General features: G+C 41.8%; 2 protein-coding genes and 1 long non-coding RNA gene across 5 annotated transcripts in view; 2 read left to right on the top strand and 1 right to left on the bottom strand.

Annotated features, from left to right (window-relative positions):
• si:ch211-132b12.7 (uncharacterized protein LOC564531 homolog) overlaps positions 1 to 2,070 on the top strand; it is a 10,703-nt gene extending 8,633 nt beyond the window's left edge. For all 3 annotated transcript variants that reach the window (XM_041994483.1, XM_041994485.1, XM_041994484.1), the window contains exon 4: positions 1 to 2,070. This exon is cut by the window's left edge and continues 1,024 nt beyond it. The gene's annotated coding sequence lies outside the window, so the exon portion shown is untranslated.
• A 310-nt stretch (positions 2,071 to 2,380) lies between these two features.
• Positions 2,381 to 16,416, bottom strand: LOC121645794 (sodium- and chloride-dependent GABA transporter 2-like). The gene is made up of 14 exons (XM_041994482.1): positions 16,267 to 16,416; positions 15,276 to 15,410; positions 6,553 to 6,693; positions 6,366 to 6,453; positions 6,142 to 6,274; positions 5,930 to 6,064; positions 5,757 to 5,860; positions 5,508 to 5,632; positions 4,764 to 4,876; positions 4,547 to 4,684; positions 4,283 to 4,385; positions 3,943 to 4,043; positions 3,677 to 3,847; positions 2,381 to 2,802 (listed from the first exon to the last, which is right to left on the bottom strand). Exons 2-14 carry the CDS (start codon positions 15,337 to 15,339, stop codon positions 2,692 to 2,694), a joined length of 1,527 nt encoding a protein of 508 aa, XP_041850416.1. The 5' UTR covers positions 15,340 to 15,410; positions 16,267 to 16,416; the 3' UTR covers positions 2,381 to 2,691.
• Positions 9,076 to 9,678, top strand: LOC121645796. Its single transcript, XR_006011512.1, has 2 exons — positions 9,076 to 9,108; positions 9,401 to 9,678. It is a non-coding gene; the product is annotated as an uncharacterized LOC121645796 (long non-coding RNA).
• Positions 16,417 to 17,741: the final 1,325 nt, after the last annotated feature.

A 17,741-nucleotide genomic window follows, 5' to 3' on the forward strand; every position in this document is an offset into this window, starting at 1 on the left:
GGCTCTGAAGATTGAGCAAGTAGTCATGGCTACAGTGCATTGCAGAGTGTCCATCCTCTTTGGCAAGTTTCAAGTTTTGTTGCCTCATAACCTGAAATTAAAACAGCTTTTGTGCATGATTGTATCATTTGATCTGGAAATGTAACCACTGATGTTTTTGCTCATTCTTCAAGTCAAACTTGTTTCTTTCAAACTGGATAAGTTTTGTTGGTGTATGGGAGGTATCTTCACACTTCAGTGTTGCCTTAGCAGTGTGAATAGTTATTTTAAGACTGAACGGTAACCTCCTGCTCCAGCCTCAGTTCTATGGACTAAAACAAAAATAGTTTCTTTCGTGAGAATTTGACTGTATTTAGCACCATCCACCGTTACTTCAATACTGATTAATTTCCTAGACTCACCCAATAGAAATGCATCCCAGCAACATGATACTGCCACTACCATGCTTTACTATGGGGATGGTATTCTCAGGGTTTTTAGAAATTGCTCCATTATTTTTGGCATCACAATTTTCATGCTTGACCTGAAACATTTATATTCCAGTTAAATATAAGATTGTTTGTAGCCTGGGGCTTGTGGGGCCAGTGGCACTTGATTGTTGCTGGAAAACTTCCCCCCTATTTGCTATGTTAATTTAAACAATTTAGAGTAAGAAAATTTGGTAGCCAGTTAGGCTACAAGAAGCTACCTGTTGCTGTATATACCAAGGAAGCAGATATAAAAATGGCAGGTACACATATAAGTTGTTTTGGCTGCATGGTGATGAGTAATTCAGCAACAAAAACTAAAAAGTTTATCAAGCTGCCAAAGGTTGTTAAGCAGCCAGTTTTAGCACCTCAGCCCACAGGGAAATCCCACCCTCCACACTGACATGCTCTCATAGCAGTTTCCCCTGTAATTTTAGGATGAGAAGTCCTGGCTCCAGAGAAGCTGTTAATTAAATCTTGTAATGGTTGTTATCAAGTTATGGTTGGAGATGGCATGCACTCACTTGCCCGCCTTGGCCAGAGTAATGTAAATGTGTTTGTGGAGATAATGGGAACTTATATTGCACACAAGTGGACTTGAGTTAGGTATTTATATGACTAAGCAAATGGTATGAATACATATTGATGCACCATTTTTTAATTTTTTTTTATTTTGAATTTCTTATAATTTTAACAGGTTTGTAAAGCACCAACATAAAAATAAAAAAATAGTCACAGTAATCAGTGATGTAGTCATTAGATGACATTAGTAACATAAATGAAATGTTGCTGATTACTTAGACTGTGTCTAAGTGGTCATGCAACATATCTCTTCAGATTGACGGGAATCCAATAATCACTTGCATACATTTGAAAGCTGATTCTAATGAGTGCTTTTTACTGCAATTCAATCCTGAGGGTCCACTGTCATCATCAAGTTGTGTCATTTTGTTTTTCTAGAATGTCAGATCAGCCATATTCTGGGAAAGATTAATCTTGACATAGGTAGTTTTCTATAGCCTGCGAGAGTCAGCAGGCCCCACCAGGTTTGTGACATCAGTGCCTTATGGATGCACAGCTAAACTTAAAAGACTCGCTTTATGATGTAACAGTGTGAAAAAGATTCTCCCTGTGCCGTGCTGGACATTTGGATCTCCATCCGAGTGCTTTCCAATGAACTTTTAAAACTGGTTTTCACTTGCTCATTTCATTCATCACCTACCTACAATTATATCAGAAACATTTCAGATTATTCATTCAAGCCACATTATCTTTAAAATAGTTTATTAAACCACGTTTTCTCAAACAGCAGCTGTGACGTCCTTGTGGGTTTTTTTTTTACATCAGGTTGGTAATATTTTGTTCTTGGATGAAACACACTTTGTGTTGTATAATTGAACATTTGACAGTTTTTTTCAGTATGTTGACCACGTAGGTTTCATTCTGGTGGAGTGTGTTGGGTATTTCTTGTGATTCTTTGTGCTTGTAAATATAAAATACTGCACTGCCAGCCATGCTCATATTTGTGAAATTTCAAGTGGTTTACATAATGTATTTTTCATAATTTGAGGATATTTAAATAAAGCAATTTATGAATAATCTAGCATTTTGTTAAGTGTTTTTAATTGATTGTCATGGTGTAGTTTATTTTATTTTTTAGTTTACACCCTCTAGAATTATGATCATGATTATTGTTATTAATTATAGTAGCAGCCTTGCAAACTTAAGTGTTTTAACAGGTATGATTCAGATATTTGTGTTTATGTCCCCACCCTTAGAGGAGTATAAACCACTGGTGGGTTTATCCATTGAAAATGCCTCTGATATCCCTTTAGTTTATTTTCTACACAAGTATCTTCATTTTTGGCCAAGCAATTTGGAGAATCAACAGGCACAGACTGTAAATAACAGTGTTTAGTAGTTGCTTTTTGTGTGTGTCTGGAAAAATGCCAAGGAAGCATCTAAAGTACAGGTTTGAGGTTTATTTATGCTGGTAATTTTCATGGCAACACGGGACACTGACACGTGACACTGACAGGAAGAAGCATCCTAAACAACCATATGTGCTCTACATCCACCCAATATGATAGAGCTAAAGTAAAGACACGTTTTTGGATTATAACAGGTTATAAAAGTGGAATTTAGTTGTTCAGTCAGTATCAGTTTTTCTTTTGTGACATATAAAGTAGTTGGCAAAGACTTCCAGTTCAGACGATCTTTCCCTTTAGTGGAGAGTCAACGGCTGCAGCACTTCTGCTCTCATGTTCTGCAGCTCCGTTTCCCTCTTTTGGGTCAGTGAGTTGTCAAGGACAGACTGGCACAGGTCATTGAAGCGCTGAAAAATATCCAAAATATTTACTAATTTGAGCAATGAGTTGAGCTGCTGTATTGTTACAGTCCTTTTATTTTCCCCTTTTTAAAACCACTTTAAAGGCCTTCAAATGGGTATTTAGTCCTAAAACTACAACTCACCTATGTGAGGTGTGAATCTGTACAGTCTTATCTGGCTTTCCTAACTGATCTTGTTTTGTTGTGGCTCACACTCAAATCACATGTATTACTTGATATTTTTCATATGAATTATCAGAGGAAAAGGATCATGATGTGCACGAAGTTTAGCTTTGATTTTCATTAAATATTTTCAAATAACATGGTTAATTTAACTTAAGAGTTATAAACCTTGTCCATTGTAATGCTTTGAGTAAAATAACCTTTTTCCCTATTATGTAAGGCAGTGGTTCTCAACCAGGTGTCCCAAAGAGGTCCCCCAAAGGACACAGGATCCCCAAGGCATTGACCATTCAGATCCACTGTGATCAAAAATTAAAACCATGTCCACACAGAGACAAGTTGAAGTGTATTCGCTCAAGTTAATCATGTAGATATTTTGTTTATAACCTGCAACATCTAATTAATAAAATGTGTCCGAGAAACACCACAGAGGAGATGATTTAAAAAAAAGTAAGAAGCATTCAAGAGCAAGGCTTTATGTTCTTAATTTAACTTTGGCTTAATCCAAGGACAGGACTCAGCCAGAATACAGCATTTATGATGAGAATCTCACGAATTAAAGCATAAAACTAAACATGGTTTCAGCACTGGGTGGGGCAGGGGGTCCAAAGCATTTTAGTGTTTGTATGAAGGAGGTCCTCAAGGAAAGGTGGACTTTCTTTAATTTATAATTATAAGAAAACATTCAGCTTTCCCACCTGTCTGAGGGTTCCAGTCCCAGTACTCAGTTTATATAATGTCCATCCTGGCACAAGGAGGATGGAGGAGAGGGCCAGCACCCAGCCCAACACGTATGCCCAGGATGGGTATACATACCAGCGATTAAAGGTCAGAGGCTGGTACTCTACTAAAGAACATATAAAAGACCCCTGAGACAAAAAAAAGAGAAGTTAATTAGCAGTTAGATTTGGACTGAACCATGAGTTTTCTGTTGCTGTGGGATCCTGACACACAGAAGCCTCACCAGCGAGACCAGTGGAGTGAGGTAAAGCCAACAGATTTTGAAGAATGGGTTGACACGCTCCCCTGTCATGTCCTTTATGATGCCACACAACCGCTCGGCCCCTTAAATGGATATGACATTGGATTACATGATGATCAGATCAGACCACATATTCATAAATGACTTGGCATTAGTTTAAGGGGAATTTCAATGATTTTTTTTCTCATAAATTATCAGAAATATGTCTGGTCAAGTATTACTGAGCTGACTAAAACTTACTAAACAGGTATTATTAAGCTGCAAGGAAGTTGTCTGCAATACATATAACAAGAAGAATTTCTTAAATATGGCATATACTTACCAAATACCCATCCAAGTGCCAGAGTTTCAAACACACAGAGAAAGAGGATGCAGGCTCCATTACAAGCATAGTAGTCGAACATCTGAAACACGTACATCCCTCCCTTTGGGATGACGGCACAGACTTTTATGTCATTCAACATTTTTATTTTTCTTTTCTTTCTTCACAATTAAAGAAATTATTAAACAGTCAGGAGTTGGCAGAAAGCACCCTCCTATATTGGACCAGTAAATAATAAATGCTAATATAATTTTAAATACTAACTTCAGTGACCATGACAAGCTGAGAGAAGAAGCATGTTAGGCAGAAGAGGAGGAGGAAACGCTCCCGTCGACCTGCTTTCCGCATAACTCTTGGAAACATATCTATGATAGATGTCACCACCACCTCCATGGCGACAAACTGCAGAAAATAAACAAAAGTAAATTTCCAAACGAGAAAGCAGTCCTCCAAAAACAGTTCCTCCACTCGAACATCTTACTTGTGTATCTAGACCCAAGAGAATGAGCATGACAAAGAAGCAGATGGACCACAGTTGGGGCAGAGGCATCATGGCTACAGCCTGAGGGTATGCAATGAAGGCCAAGCCTGGACCTGAAAAACAACTTCACATTTTGCTCTCCTTTCACTATCTGCTCTGATCATTCAGCCAATTTACCAAGAACAGTTTTGCAAGGGGATGTATCAGGAAAGATGCATGCTGTGGAAATTTTGTAAAACCAACTAACACATCAACAGCACTAGCAGAGAGAAAAAGAGGGGAAACACGGAAGTGGATGTCAAGAGTTTGGATCTTTGCAAAACCCATATAAATGTAAGCACAGCATCTTTTGTGCAAAGTTTTTGATAAATGTTTTTTGAAAAGCGCAGATTAGCAGCTTCCCCTACATTTATCGTTGAGGAAGATTATAATGTCTGATACTTTGAAATATTTGATCGTGTCAATGATTAGAACATGCTACATATGTATATGAGTCAATGTACATACTTGCATCATCTCAATATGAAGATGTTATATGGAACAACAGTGTCTGCAGACCCATGTCATGTCTGTTCAAGAGATGGCAGCAAAGCCCCTGACATCACTATGTTGCTAGAAAGTATGTTACTTACTCAGCTAGGTTTAGGAAATGAATATATTTAGGGTTTAAATAGACCATTCCACAACAAAAACATGATTGACAGCCTCTGTACAGCCTCGTTTTGAATGTCTATAAATTTGTACCTGATTCTGCCACTTCTGCAATGGGAACACTTTGCTCATGAGCCATGAATCCCAGCACGGAGAAGACCGCAAAACCAGCAACAATACTGGTACCACTGTTCAGCAAAGACAGATATAGGCAGTCTCTGCAAAACATGAAAACTTCCCTTATACTCTTTGAATTCCTAATATGTGTTTAGTTCTGATCAGTTTTTGGTTTTGTCTGAAAAGCCAGATATTAAGTCCAATCTCACGTCAGGACACCCTTACTTGTAGCAGTTGTTGTTTTGTTTGTTGTAGCTGCCAAGCACTGTTAGGCAGCCCACACCGACACTGTACGAGAAAAAGATTTGAGCTCCTGCCTCCATCCAGACCTACACCAACACAGAAACTGTGAGATCATTTGTCCATCTGTACTCTGCTTTTTAACCTTGAGCTCCTACCTGAGGATCCATGAGTCGTGATGGATCAGGCAGAAGATAAAACACTACTCCTTGAAGAGCACCAGGAAGAGAGAGCCCACGGATCAAAAGAATTAACAACATCACATAGGGGAAGGTGGCAGTGAAATACACCACCTGGAAGAAATTAATATATCAGGCATTTAAGGAAGTGTTTACATGTAATAATTTTTGCAGCTACAGTATATTTGTACCTTTCCTGTGGATTTAACTCCTTTCCAGATGCAGAAGTAGCAGATTATCCACATTACAATTAGACACAACAGCACCTCCCACCTGATGCTGCCAACCTCCTCAATGCCCCCTGAGATGGAAAGCACTCGTCGTCTAAAAATGAAGATGCATGGTTATTAAATGTTTTAACAAGGACTGTTTTGTGTTGCAATGAATGGCAAATAAAATAATTCGAAGGACATACTGCCAGAATTCTGTGGCTGCAGAAGCTGAGTTTGTTCTGTTGGTCCAGTGGAAGGTGTAATTTTTAGCTGAAAAGTCTACACAGTCATCTGAAAGAGAGGTGGGAAGGAAAATGATGATCATGTAACAGTTCTGCAACTTAATGATTTTGCCATGTTTGTGACAATTTCATACTCTTTGTGTTATACCAGTGTTCCAGTAGTTATTGCAGTTGGCCCATGGGAGCTGGGAGCTGAAGGAGAACACAAGGTAAAGCAAAGCCCAGGACAGAATGATGATGTAGGTCATGCAGCTGTACAGGAGGATCAGCTGTCCACCATAACCAATACCTGCAGGGCAAGATATGTTGGCTTTTTTACTGTCAAAGAAAAAATCTATTTCTAAGTTGTTGTTTTAGTTAAAAGAAATTTAGAGAGAAAAAAAGAAACAACAGAAAACCCTTGAAATATGTAATTATATTTATAATATTCTATTTTATTCTACAGTCATTTGGCAGATGCTCTTCTCCAAAGCAACTTACGTGTGAGAGTAAGAACAACATAAGCAAGAATTCAAACAGAATGGGACATCATAATTAAGTGGTAATCAGACTGTTGTGAGTCCAGTTGGACCCAGGTGCTGTCATGTAGTGCTAGAGGCAGTGCTTTTTTCCCCTTTTTTCCCTTGCTATAATAGTCCTTTGTTTAAATACAAGATCACAATTTCATCATACAATATCATCTTGGGCCTAAGTGCACGCAGCTTAGTCACTGCTGAGTTGAGCCAAAGAGCTCGACAAATCTTTCTAATTCCAACGGGTAGAAAAATTAAACTAAGTGCAGAAATGCTCCTTAAACCAGTGAGTCTTTAGCTTGCTCTTAAAAGTGGATAAGAACTCTTTGGATCGGACGGTGCTTAGTAGATCGTTCCACCACCGGGGAACAACAGAGGAAAAGAGTCTAGCTATTTTGCTCCACGTTGTGGTGGGAGCACTAGGCATCTTTTGCTGGCAGAGCGTAACTGTCAAGCGGGAGTGTAGCTCTGGATTAAGGGGTGAAGATAGACAGGAGCTGTTTGGGTTATTGTTTTGTAAGCTAGAAGCAGAGCTTTGAATTTGATGCTCGTTGCAACTGGAAGCCAGTGAAAAGCGATTAGCAGCTGAGTGACATGAGCTCTTTTGGGCTGGTTGAAGACCAGACTTGCTGTTGCATTCTGAATTATCTGCAGAGGTTTAACTGAGCATAGGGGCAGGCCTGCCAGTAAGGTGTTGCAGTAGTGTGTGAAATGACCAGAGCCTGAACCAAGAGCTGTGCCGTGTGTTCAGTTAGGTATGGTCTGATCCTGATGTTGTAGAGAACAAATCGGCAAGACCGGGCGACTGAGGCAACATGGTCCTCAAAGGTCAGCAGGTTGTCTACCATGACACCAAAATTCCTGGTAGAAGACGTAGGCACAAGCGTGATAGAGTCAAGCTGCAAGCTTATCTGTGGTGGTAAGGAACGATTGCCTGGACAGACAATAAGCTTGAATTGGACAGATTTAGCTGAAGGTGGCGATCCTTCATCCATGTGGAGATATCAGCAAAGCATGCTGATATTTGCATTGAGAGAGTTGTGTCGTCAGGTGGGAAGGAAAGGAAAAGCTGAGTGTTGTCTGCATAGCAGTTGTAGGTAGGTAGGTGAAGCCATGATAGCTAATGACTACATTGAGTGAGAAGGTGTATAGTGAAAAGAGAAGAGGGCCAAGCACCAAACCCTGCATGTCTGTTGTAAGCCCATGTGATCTGGACACTCCTCCACACCAAGAAACTCTGAAGGATCTTCCGGTGAGGTAGGACTTAAACCATGAGAGGACAGGATGCCAAACTCAGAGATATTATAATCAAATTAGAAGGGGACATACATGCAGCTTAACAACTTTACTATTGTTTGAATTGAATGAAATTATACTGTAAATGTCTACAGTACTCCTCCTTGAGCTGCCACCTTACACTGGTGGAGGAGTTTGTGTGTCCTGACGATCCTAGTGGCTATGTTGTCGGGGGCTTTATGCCTCTGTTAGGGTCACCCATGGCAAACAGGTGTCTAGGGGAAGGACCAGATGAAGCGTGGCTCAAAACACCCCTATGATGACGACAAATCATGGATCCAGGTTTCCCTTGCCCGGACGTGGGTCACCGGGACCCCTTCTGGAACCAGGCCTGGAGGTGGGGCACGGAGGCAAGCGCTTGGTGGCCGGGCCGAAAAGGTAACATGGGACTTCTCTCCTGTGGGCTCACCACCTGCAGGAGGCACCATAGGGGTCGGGTGCAGTGTTAGCTGGGTGGCGGCCAAAGGTGGGGACCCTGGCTGTCTGATCCTCGGCTGCAGAAGCTAGCTCTAGGGATGTGGAATGTCACCTCTTTGGTGGAGAAGGAGCCTGAGCTGGTGGATGAGGTTGAGTGGTTCTGGCTAGATATATGTGGCAGTATGAGGTGAGCGGTTGCAGTATCAACCAATCAGCAGAGGGGGGGCGACATATTTAAGCAGGCGTAGAGCCAGCTTTGGGAAGATTCGTCTGGTCGACAGGTCATCTGACTTCCGGTTGTCGCGGAGATTATCACCGCTGCGCGTAGAACTGGCTCTCACACCAAGACTGCTGTGGTAGGTTAACTTTGCTTTCTCCGGTATCGGGTTCTCTGGTTAAACTGACATTAACAGGCTGTGCTCCTGTAGGGAAACTCCCTTGTTGTGCTGCCTCTCGCGCCGAGCCGACTTTCGTGTGTGGTGTGTCGTTCCCACACCTACAGATTGGCGTCCTAATTGCTGCTGCTTTGCTTTGCTTTGTTTTATTTGTTTTAATTGTTTTAACATTGACTCTTTTAATTGTTTTGGGACACTTTTATGCCCTGCCGCTCCACTAGAGGCCCGGGACGCGGTCTGTATCGAGGACTTGGTTGATGGCTGGCCTCTAGTGCATATGTTTTATGTTACAGCAGTTTTATTTTGTTTATCTGTTGTCCCTTTTTATTGTGTTTAACTCCACTGCTTCTAACACTTGTATTTCTTTTTGTTTTAGTGGTCTGAGAGCTTGGAGTGGTGGTGCCTCTGCGGTGCGGGTCCCCGGTTTAGTTTAATCCTCCCCTCATCTGCATGCTGATCACGTTTGCCTGTGCTGTGGGACTGAAGTGCGGTGTGAAGTGTGTTTGTCTTGCATGTGTGCCTGGGGTGGCCTTTGTTTGGATCCCCTCACCTCATTTAGCCCACCTATCTCCTGGTAAGCCTCAGCCATCTTTTATTTTTGAATCGTGGGTTTTGTTTTGTTGATTTTAAATAAAGATTGTTTAATTGATTGGACGCTTGTCTCCCGCCTCGTTAGTATAACGGACCTGGTTGCCTTGTTGGAGTTCTGTTATTATTCCCCGGGTGAAAGTCCCAGGGTGGCGTTGTCACAATTTTAAAATATTATTTACGTACTCTCCCAAGCGTGCCACATATAGTTGGACTCACCACAACGCATGGCTTGGGCTTTGGAACCACTGCCCTTCAGAGGGGCTCGACCCTCTTCCTTTCTGGAATTGCTCCCGGTGAGAGCCGCCGAGCAGGTGTGGGCATGCTCATTGCCCCCCGACTTAGTGCCTGTATGTTGGGGTTTACCCCGGTGGACGAAAGGGTGGCCTCCCTCCCTTGGGGAGGATGGGTCCTGACTGTTGTTTGTGCTCATGCACCAAACAGCAGTTCGGAGTACCCACCCTTTTTGGAGTCCTTGGAGGTGGTGATGGAGAGCACTTCTTCCAGGGACTCCCTTGTTCTGCTGGGGGACTATAATGCCCATGTGAGCAATGACAGCAAGACCTGGGAGGGCGTGATTGGGCGGAATGTCCCCCCTGATCTAAATCCGAGTGGTGTATTGTTGTTGGACTTCTGTGCTCGTCATGGATTGTCCTTAATGAACACCTTGTTCAGGCTTAAGAGTGTCCACATGTGCACTTGGCACCAGGACACTCTAGGCCGCAGTTCGATGATCAACTTTGTAGTCGTATCGTCGGACTTGCAGCCACACATATTGAACACTCGGCTGAAGAGAGGGGCGGAGCTGTCAACTGATTACCAGTTGGCTCAGATGGTGGGGGAGGATGCTGGACAGGCCTGGCAGACCCAAGCGTGTTGTGAGGGTCTGCTGGGAATGTCTGGTGGAATCCCCTGTCAGAAAGAGTTTCAACTCCCATCTCCGGCAGAGCTTCAACCATGTCCCAGGTAAGGCAGGGGACATTGAGTCCGAGTGGGCTGTGTACCATGCCTCTATTGTTGAGGCGACCAGCCGCAGCTGTGGCCACAAGGTTGTCGATGCCTGTCATGGCGGTAACCCCCAAACTTGTTGGTGGACACCAGCAGTATGGGATGCCGTCAAGCTGAAAAAGGAGTACTATCAGGCCTGTTTGGCCTGTGGGACTCCAGAGGCAGCTGATGGGTATCAGCAGGCTAAGCGGAACGCAGCTTCGGCGGTCGCTAAGGCAAAAACTCAGGCGTGGAGAGGCCACGGAGAATGACTTCAGGGCTACTTCAGGGAGATTCTAGTCCACCATCTGGTGGCTCAGGAGGGGAAAGCAGTACTCCATCAACACTGTGTACAGTGGGGATTGAGGGCTGCTGACCTCAACTTGGGACGTTTTGAGGCGGTGGTAGGAATACTTCACAGATCTTCTCAATCCCACCAACATGTCTTCCAATGAGGAAGCAGAGTCTGGGGAACCTGGTGTTGGCTCTCCCATCTCTGGGGCTGAGCTCCTCAGTGGCAGGGCCCCGGGGGTGGATGAGGTCCGCCCAGAGTTGATTAAGGCTCTGGATGCTGTAGGGCTGTCTTGGCTGACACGCCTCTGCAGCTTCACATGGACATCGAGGACAGTTCCCCTGGACTGGCAGACTGGGGTGGTGGTCCCCCTCTTCAAAAAGGGGGACCAGAGGATGTGCTCCAACTACAGGGGGTTCACACGCCTCAGCCTCCCCGGTAAGGTCTATTCAGGGGTGCTGGAGAGGAGGGGAGTCAGATAGTCGAACCTCGGATTGAAGAGGAGCAGTGTGGTTTTCGTCCCGGTCGTGGAACAGTGGACCAGTGGACCAGCGGACCAGCTCTACACTCTCTTTAGGGTCTTGGAGGGGGCTTGGGAGTTCGCTTAACCAGTCTACATGTGTTTTGTGGACTTGGAAAAGGTGTTCGACCATGTCCCCCGGGGACTTCTGTGGGGGGTACTCTGGGAGTATGGAGTCCCAGACCCCCTTGTATTAGCTGTCCGGTCCCTGTACTGTGTGTCAGAGCTGTATGTTTTTGCCATTCATAAAGTTTGTGTTTAAAGCTAAGCTAAGTCGTCTTGCTGAAATATACAAAGAAGTCCATGAAAATGATCTCATCTGGGTGGGAGCAGATGTTGCTCTACAACCTGCAGCATTAATGCTGACTTTCCAGATGTGCATGTTGCCAGTTCCACAGGTGCTAATGCATCTTCATTTCATCAGAAATGTGCCAATAACAAGCTAGGTGATCTTGCTTCTCTGTAATTTGAAACATGACTTCTCCAATTTTAGTTCATTTTACATGAGTTTGGCCCAGAGAAAATGACAACTTTTGTGGATCATGCTAACATGCGGCTCTTGGTTGCATGGTAAAAGTGTAACCTGCATTTGTATATAGTACAACAAACCATGTTCATAGACTGTTTTCTGGAAGTGTTGCACACATCCAGGGATTTCCAGTAGAGAATCATGTCTGTTATTAATGCAGTGCTGCCTGATTGTCCAAAAATAAATAAATAAATATTTACTTTATAAAACCTGATAGAGAAATTCAGCTCTGCATTTAAACCATTTCCAGATGTGCTGGAGAGCAGTGGGCTGCCATGTTTCAGAGCCCAGGGAGCATTTGTGGGGGATTAAGGGCCTTGCTCAAAGGCAAGGCAAGGCAGTTTATTTGTATAGCACATTTCTTGTACAGGACAACTCAAAGTGCTTTACATAAAACAAAGGCACTACAGATATTTAAAAATAGTAAAAGGCATCAACACATAATCACAATAAAATAATAAATTACATTAAAATGATTAAAAGCAAGATAAGTTAAAAAAAAAAAAAAAAGTTAACATGCAGATTTCATGCATAGGCGCATGAGAAAAGAAATGTTTTTAACCTGGATTTAAAAATGTCTACATTTGGTGAAAGTTTAATCTCCACTGGCAGTTTGTTCCACTTGTTTGCAGCATAACAGCTAAATGCTGCTTTTCCATGTTTAGTCTGGACTCTGGTCTGGACTAGTTGACCAGAGTCTTTGGATCTAAGAGCTCTGCTAGGTTTATATTCTCTGAACATATCACAGATGTATTCTGGGCCTAAACCATTCTGGGATTTGTAAACAATCAGAAGGGTTTTAAAATCTATTCTGTGACTGACTGGAAGCCAGTGTAAAGATTTCAAAACTGGTGTGATGTGTTCAGATCTCTTAGTCCTGGTTAAAACTCTAGCAGCAGTGCTTTGGATGAGCTGCAGATGTTTAATGCTCTTTTTAGGAAGTCCTGTTAAAAGACCATTACAGTAATCCAGCCTACTGGAGATGAATGCATGGATGAGTTTCCCTTGGTCTTTCTGGGAGACTAAACTTTTAATTCTGTTGATGTTTCTGAGCTGGTAAAAAGCTGTCTTAGTGACAGCTTTGATGTGGCTGCTGAAAGTCAGATCTGAGTCTATCAACACTCCAAGGTTACGAACTTGGTCGGTGATTTTAAGAGCCCGAGTCTCCAGGTGTTTGCCAATGCTGACCCTCTTCTCTTTGCTACCAAACAGAATAATCTCAGTTTTGTTTTCATTTAATTGTAGAAAATTCTCCTTCATCCAGGTGTTTATTTGCTCCAGACCCTGACACAAGTCTATTGGACTGCAGTCATCTGGTGACAGAGACACATAAAGTTGTGTATCATCAGCATAACTTTGATAATAAATGCTATAGTTCTGTAATATTTGACTCAAAGGGAGCATATACAAGTTGAACAGAAGAGATCCAAAGACTGACCCCTGGGAGACTCCACAAGTCATGGCCACTTGCTCAGATTCATAGCTGTCGATCGTAAGAAAATAACTCCGGCCTTCTAAGTAGGACCTGAACCAGTTAAGGACCGCTCCAGAAAGTCCAACCCATTTTTCCAGCCTGTGCAACAGGATTCTGTGATCTACAGTATCAAACGCAGCACTGAGATCCAACAGAACCAGAACTGATACTTGACTAGAATCAGTATTCAGCCTAATGTCATTTAAGACTTTGACCAGAGCTGTTTCAGTGCTGTGATAAGGTCGGAAGCCAGACTGAAATTTATCAAGATTTCCACTTTCATTTAAAAAGTCATTATGCTGGTGAAATATAACTTTCTCAATAATCTTGGAAATTAAAGAGAGGTTAGAGACAGGTCTATAGTTGTTCATAATAGAGGCATCTAGAGTCCTTTTCTTTAGGAGTGGCTTAATAGCAGCTACCTTTAGTGATTTGGGAAAAATGCCTGATGCCAGTGAGCTGTTAACTATCAGTAGGAGATCACTTTCTACTGAGGTAAAAACTGTTTTTAAAAAGTCGGATAGTACCATGTCCAGAGTGCATGTTGTTGATTTCAAATGCCAAACTGTTTCTTGTAGGATTTTTAAATCAACCATTTTAAATTGTGACATAACATCAGAATTATTTCCGGGTTTTAGACACAGACTAATTTTCTTGTTTGACTGTGTGGAATTAATATTTTGTCTAATTGTTTTAATTTTTTGGCTAAAAAAGTTGGCAAATTGGTTGCATTTCTCAGTGGAAAGGAGCTCTGGGCTTATCTGTATAGGAGGATTTTTAAGTTTTTCAATCATAGCAAACAGAGTGCGAGAATTGTTGACATTCCTGTTAATCATTTCAGATAAATGCAGCTCTCTGGCCTTGCACAGCTCATTGTTATAGTTACGCAGGCTTTGTTTGTACAGCTCATAGTGAATTTGAAGTTTATTTTTCCGCCATTTCTGCTCAGTTTTTCTGCATTCTCTTTTTAGGCTGGTAACCACAGTGGTGTTTCTCCATGGTGTTTTCTGTTTGATCAAAGTGCTCTTGATTCTTATTGGTGCAACAGCATCCATTACATTCAAGACTTTCAGATTGAAATGATCCAGGAGTCCATCAACTGACTCTGCACTGGTTGTTGGTAACATAGCTGTGGCCTCCACAAACTTAGCACTTGTTCTTTCATTAATGTACCTCTTCCTAACCGAGGAGCAGGTTGGTTGGACATTCTGAGTGATCAGTTAATCAAACAAAATACAAAAATGATCAGACAAGGCCAAGTCAGTGACTGCAACAGAAGAAATATCAACACCCTTTAAAATAACCAGAATGTGACCTCGAATGTGGGTCGGTTCTTTTACATGCTGCCACAAACCAAACATCCAATATAGAAGAAAAGTCCTTGACATTACCATTCGTCGTGTTATCTATGTGAATGTTAAAATCCCCAGTTAAGATGAAATGGTTAAAATCAGTAGAGATAACCGACAATAATTCAGAAAATTCATCAATAAAATTTACACAGTGTCCTGGATGTCTGTAGATGATTAGAAATAGGATTTTAGGAATGCCCCTTAAAATAAAACTAAGATATTCAAAAGAAGTAAAATCAGCAAATGAAATCTCTTTACACTGGAATGAATCTTTAAATAAGGCAGCTTCTACATGGGTTCGCCTCTTTTGACACTCCAGAGACTTGAACCCAGATTCACAGATATCCAAAATCTTTCAGGTTGCACAGACACCTGACAGAGACATGTACTGTAGATGATGGGATATTCAGTCTTAGCAATTGTACATTGAGGAATTCTTTTATTTCATGTAGAGCAACTGTGCAAAAAAATTACTTTTCCTTGCTGCAATAATGTCCAGAGTAGTTTACCTTCTGCCAGTGGGCACAACTTCCTCCAGCAGGTGATGCCCCCCTCCTGGGTGTACTGGCCCATGGTTGTCTCCAGCAGGAACAGAGGTACACCACACGTCACCACAAGTACCAGATATGGAATCAAGAATGCTCCTGAATGTATAAAATTTACAACAAAGTGTATTTGCACCAGAGTTTGTTTGTAACAAGTGCAACATGACATAAAACATTCAAGGTTGCATCGCTTTTTCCTTGTGTTGAGAGTAAGTGTTGTTTTCATGTAACTAGAACCAATGCTAAAGTCATCACATTACATTTTGGCCTCATATTGTAGTGCAGATTAGGCCCAAATGTGTCTGCTGTCTGGCTGATACAACTGTTAATCTTGAATTGGGTTCAGTGAATGTTTGGGAATTTGCAGGCTTTTTTGACAATCATCTATCTAGCATGAACAGAACACTGTACTTTGGACTGCCGCCCAAAGTACAGTGTTCGTTTTGATGGTTGTAGATAATTGTCAATCAAATAAGTAAAACAAAAAAGAAGAACTTTTGGAGATGTTCCCCTTTTTCTGTATTTGCACAACATTTAGTGTTAGTGACGTAATCAGGGTTTTGGGCACATAAGACCTTACATCAATTGACTAGTAACTCAGGTCATAGAGTAATTTTTCATTTCAACACTTTCAGCAAGTTAAAACAACTGTAAAATGGTACAAGTATTTTTTTTTACTTTTCTCCTAATATTCCTAAACTAAAATGCTCCACTTTGCAATTAAAGCCTTGCATTTTGTGTTATAATTAGATTTAGTTACTTTAAGCCATAAATATTGTACTTCATTTCCCCATTTGAGGCATTACATCTTGGTACCACAAAGGAATTTAAACAGTCTCTGTTTTAGATTTAACTCAGTCACACTGACTGAGCTCTTATTATTTTATTGCTTTGACCCAGTTTTATTTAAGTTAAATAGAAGAGTAATTTTATTCTGATTATGATATTGCCTTACCGCCTCCATTTTTGTAGCAGAGGTAGGGAAATCTCCACACATTGCCAAGCCCAACCACATTTCCAGCCACAGCCAGTAGAAACTCAACCTTGCTTGCCCAGTGTCCCCGCTCCTCCACCTCTGATTGTGTCTGTGTTCGAGCTTGTTTTCTATCCAACATTCTCACAAACTCAGACCAGACCCAATTCTCCTCTTGACTGCTTTATACTCGCCACAAAACCCATCATGTAATGCACAACTGCTGTAGTGGTTAATGTGTTTTCAGAGGAAATGTAAATTATCTCCAGGTTGCAAATGAATTTCAAAGAAACAACTGATTTTTTTTTTTTTTTTCCAATCAAAATGTTTTTTTTTTTATTGATTTTCACATAATAATAGAAACATCTCAACAGCAAATTGTAGGTTCCCACAAAGTCTATGATTTGGGTGTAAAACAAGTATGTAAACAATACAGTGACAGGGATATGGACTAGGGCCACCAAAAGCCAACAGCTCAAGTTATCGACAAAGTACAAATATATCACTGCACTACAGAACAGAGTTTCCAGAGAGCCAATGAATTGACAGCAATGATAAGGCAAAACTTAAAATGCAACAAAATATGTGAAAATGAAATACACAGCAAAAACAAAATTCTAAAGCCCTGAAAAAACCCACCCACCCCTTGCCACTGCCAGAGTGCTGGGTTCGCTCCACCACACCTAGGACCCGGATTGTATTATGTAACATGCAGCCAAGTTGCTACAATTGTACATCATTTTAGAGCCGGAAATGTACGCAGAAAAGGACCCCATGCTTTTTCGAAAGTGCCAAGGGATTGTTTAAGTGAAAATCTTATCTTTTCAAGTTTTAGACAGGACATAACATCTTGCAGCCATTGTGAGTGAGATGGAGGGGAGGGGTCTTTCCATCTAAGTAAGATGGCACGACGTGCCAGAAGTAGGGCAAAGGCTATAGAGCGTTTTTTGACAGTACTCAGATGGGTTTGACCAGAACATGTGGCTGAGAGTGGCCTCCACAACATTACATCTGGAGCATAGTGGACTAATTTCAGGGTACATAGAGGACAGCTTGACCTTGGAGATGTGAGCCCGGTGGACAACCTTGAACTGGATTAACCAGTGGCGAGCGCAAAGGGAAGAGTAGTCAACCAATCTAAGAGCAGAGTCCCAGACATCATCAGTTATGGTGAGGCCCAGGTCGTCCTCCCAGGCCCTCCTGAATCTGTCCACTGAAGGACTGGTAAGATCTAGCATAATGTTGTATAGTTTAGAAAGAAGGCCTTTACTGGATGGGTTTAGGGACAGGATTTTGTCCACTGTGGTGGTCTCTGTAGTAACTGAAATTTTTGGCAATTGAGAATTGAGAAAATGTCGGATCTGAAGATACCGAAAGAAGTCTGAATCAGAAAGGCTGAACTTCTCTTTTAGCTGAGCAAACGGGCCTATAGAAACAACTGATTTTAATATTTGGTT

The sequence above is a fragment of the Melanotaenia boesemani genome, chromosome 9 (assembly GCF_017639745.1).
Source record: "Melanotaenia boesemani isolate fMelBoe1 chromosome 9, fMelBoe1.pri, whole genome shotgun sequence".
NCBI classification, from domain to species: Eukaryota; Metazoa; Chordata; class Actinopteri; order Atheriniformes; family Melanotaeniidae; genus Melanotaenia; species Melanotaenia boesemani.